This window comes from Trypanosoma equiperdum, assembly GCF_001457755.1.
Source record: "Trypanosoma equiperdum strain OVI genome assembly, contig: ctg_1042, whole genome shotgun sequence".
Lineage (NCBI taxonomy): Eukaryota > Euglenozoa > Kinetoplastea > Trypanosomatida > Trypanosomatidae > Trypanosoma > Trypanosoma equiperdum.
In genome coordinates, this window is record NW_027122997.1 from 26069 (window position 1) to 27365 (window position 1297).

Sequence of the window (1297 nt, forward strand, 5' to 3'; positions counted from 1 at the left end):
ATCGTTATTTCTTCTCCTCACCATTTGGCACGTGAGGGAATTTGACATTTTCCATGGGAAGTGTCCTGCATTTCGTCTCTTCTTTCCTTTTCTTTCCTCACCTCTCTTTTTCTTTTTTATTTTCGAAGCGTAAGTTAACACAAGGTGTATGTTAATAAATTAAAAAAAAAAAGAGAAAGAAAGAAGTATCCACCGCAAGTGGCGCTGTCGTATAGGTTTATTTTAGGAGAGAAGTGATTCAGAAATCCTTCACACACACCAATTGGAATCATTTTATAAGGAATCATGTCGGAACCCGTTGATCAGTTATTAAAAACGTACCTTCAGTCATGTGATTATTCAATTGATTCCTCTTCCAGGAAGAAAGCACTTGAAATGTCATGTTTGTGTTGCCATGTTTATGGTGGTGAAGGACATCTTCCTGATGGTTGGCTCGTATGCACTCGTGAAGTTGAGGGACTTAAAAAAAGGGACGAGAGTTGCGGTTTTCGATCTGAATTGTACACAAATGGTTCCAAATATGTACTCGCCTTTGCGGGAGTTCACGACAACCGAAGCGCTTTTGAAAGTGCGCTGCAATTAGTTGGAAAATCGGATGCGTACAAGTTAGCAGCGGCAAATGCGGCGTTGGTGGTTTCCGCTTTTGGATTATCAAATGTTTCATTCACGGGGCATTCGCTTGGCGGTGGTTTGGCGACTGCAGCTGCTGTTTTTACCGGCGCTCCCGCCATTACCTTCAATCCCGCTTGGCTTTCATCATCCACAAGATCCGAGTTGTTAAAATTCCCTTCGGTTGAGGTAATTAATTATGTTATTTTTGCCGAAGCGCTTGATGTGTTCCAACGACATCCGCAACTTCTGAACTCCGTCCCTGCTGGAGCTTTTTTTGCTGGACTTCTCAGTAACAGCAAAATTCAACAGTTTGGCACATTTAAATATATTTACTGTAAAGTTATACATGACAGGCCACATTATATTGATGCTCACCTCATAGAGACAATTATTGAGGAATTACGGAAGGAAAATGGAGAAAAAATTTCAGCTTCCGACCTGGCCGCTTCATCACTCCATGAAGATGTTATGGGAGGTATGGCACAACTTGTGCAACAAAAGATGTCAGTTATTATGGAAGTTGTTGCGTCTGTCATGTCAAAGCAATTTTCTGCCGGAGGGTTCGGTTCTTCATGAACTCATAACGCAAAAAAAAAAATAAAATAGAACAATAACAATAACAACAACAACAACAGAAGAAGTAAAATGAAAAAAAAAAGAAAAAGAAAAAGAAAAGAAAAGAAGA

The 1297-nt window shown here is 40.0% G+C and overlaps 1 protein-coding gene across 1 annotated transcript; it reads left to right on the forward strand.

Annotated features, from left to right (window-relative positions):
• Window positions 1–285: 285 nt before the first annotated feature.
• On the forward strand, window positions 286–1188 carry TEOVI_000905600 (phospholipase A1; the record flags this gene model as incomplete). Its single annotated transcript, XM_067220054.1, has 1 exon — window positions 286–1188. One exon carries the CDS (start codon window positions 286–288, stop codon window positions 1186–1188), a length of 903 nt encoding a protein of 300 aa, XP_067076155.1.
• Between the last annotated feature and the right edge of the window lie 109 nt (window positions 1189–1297).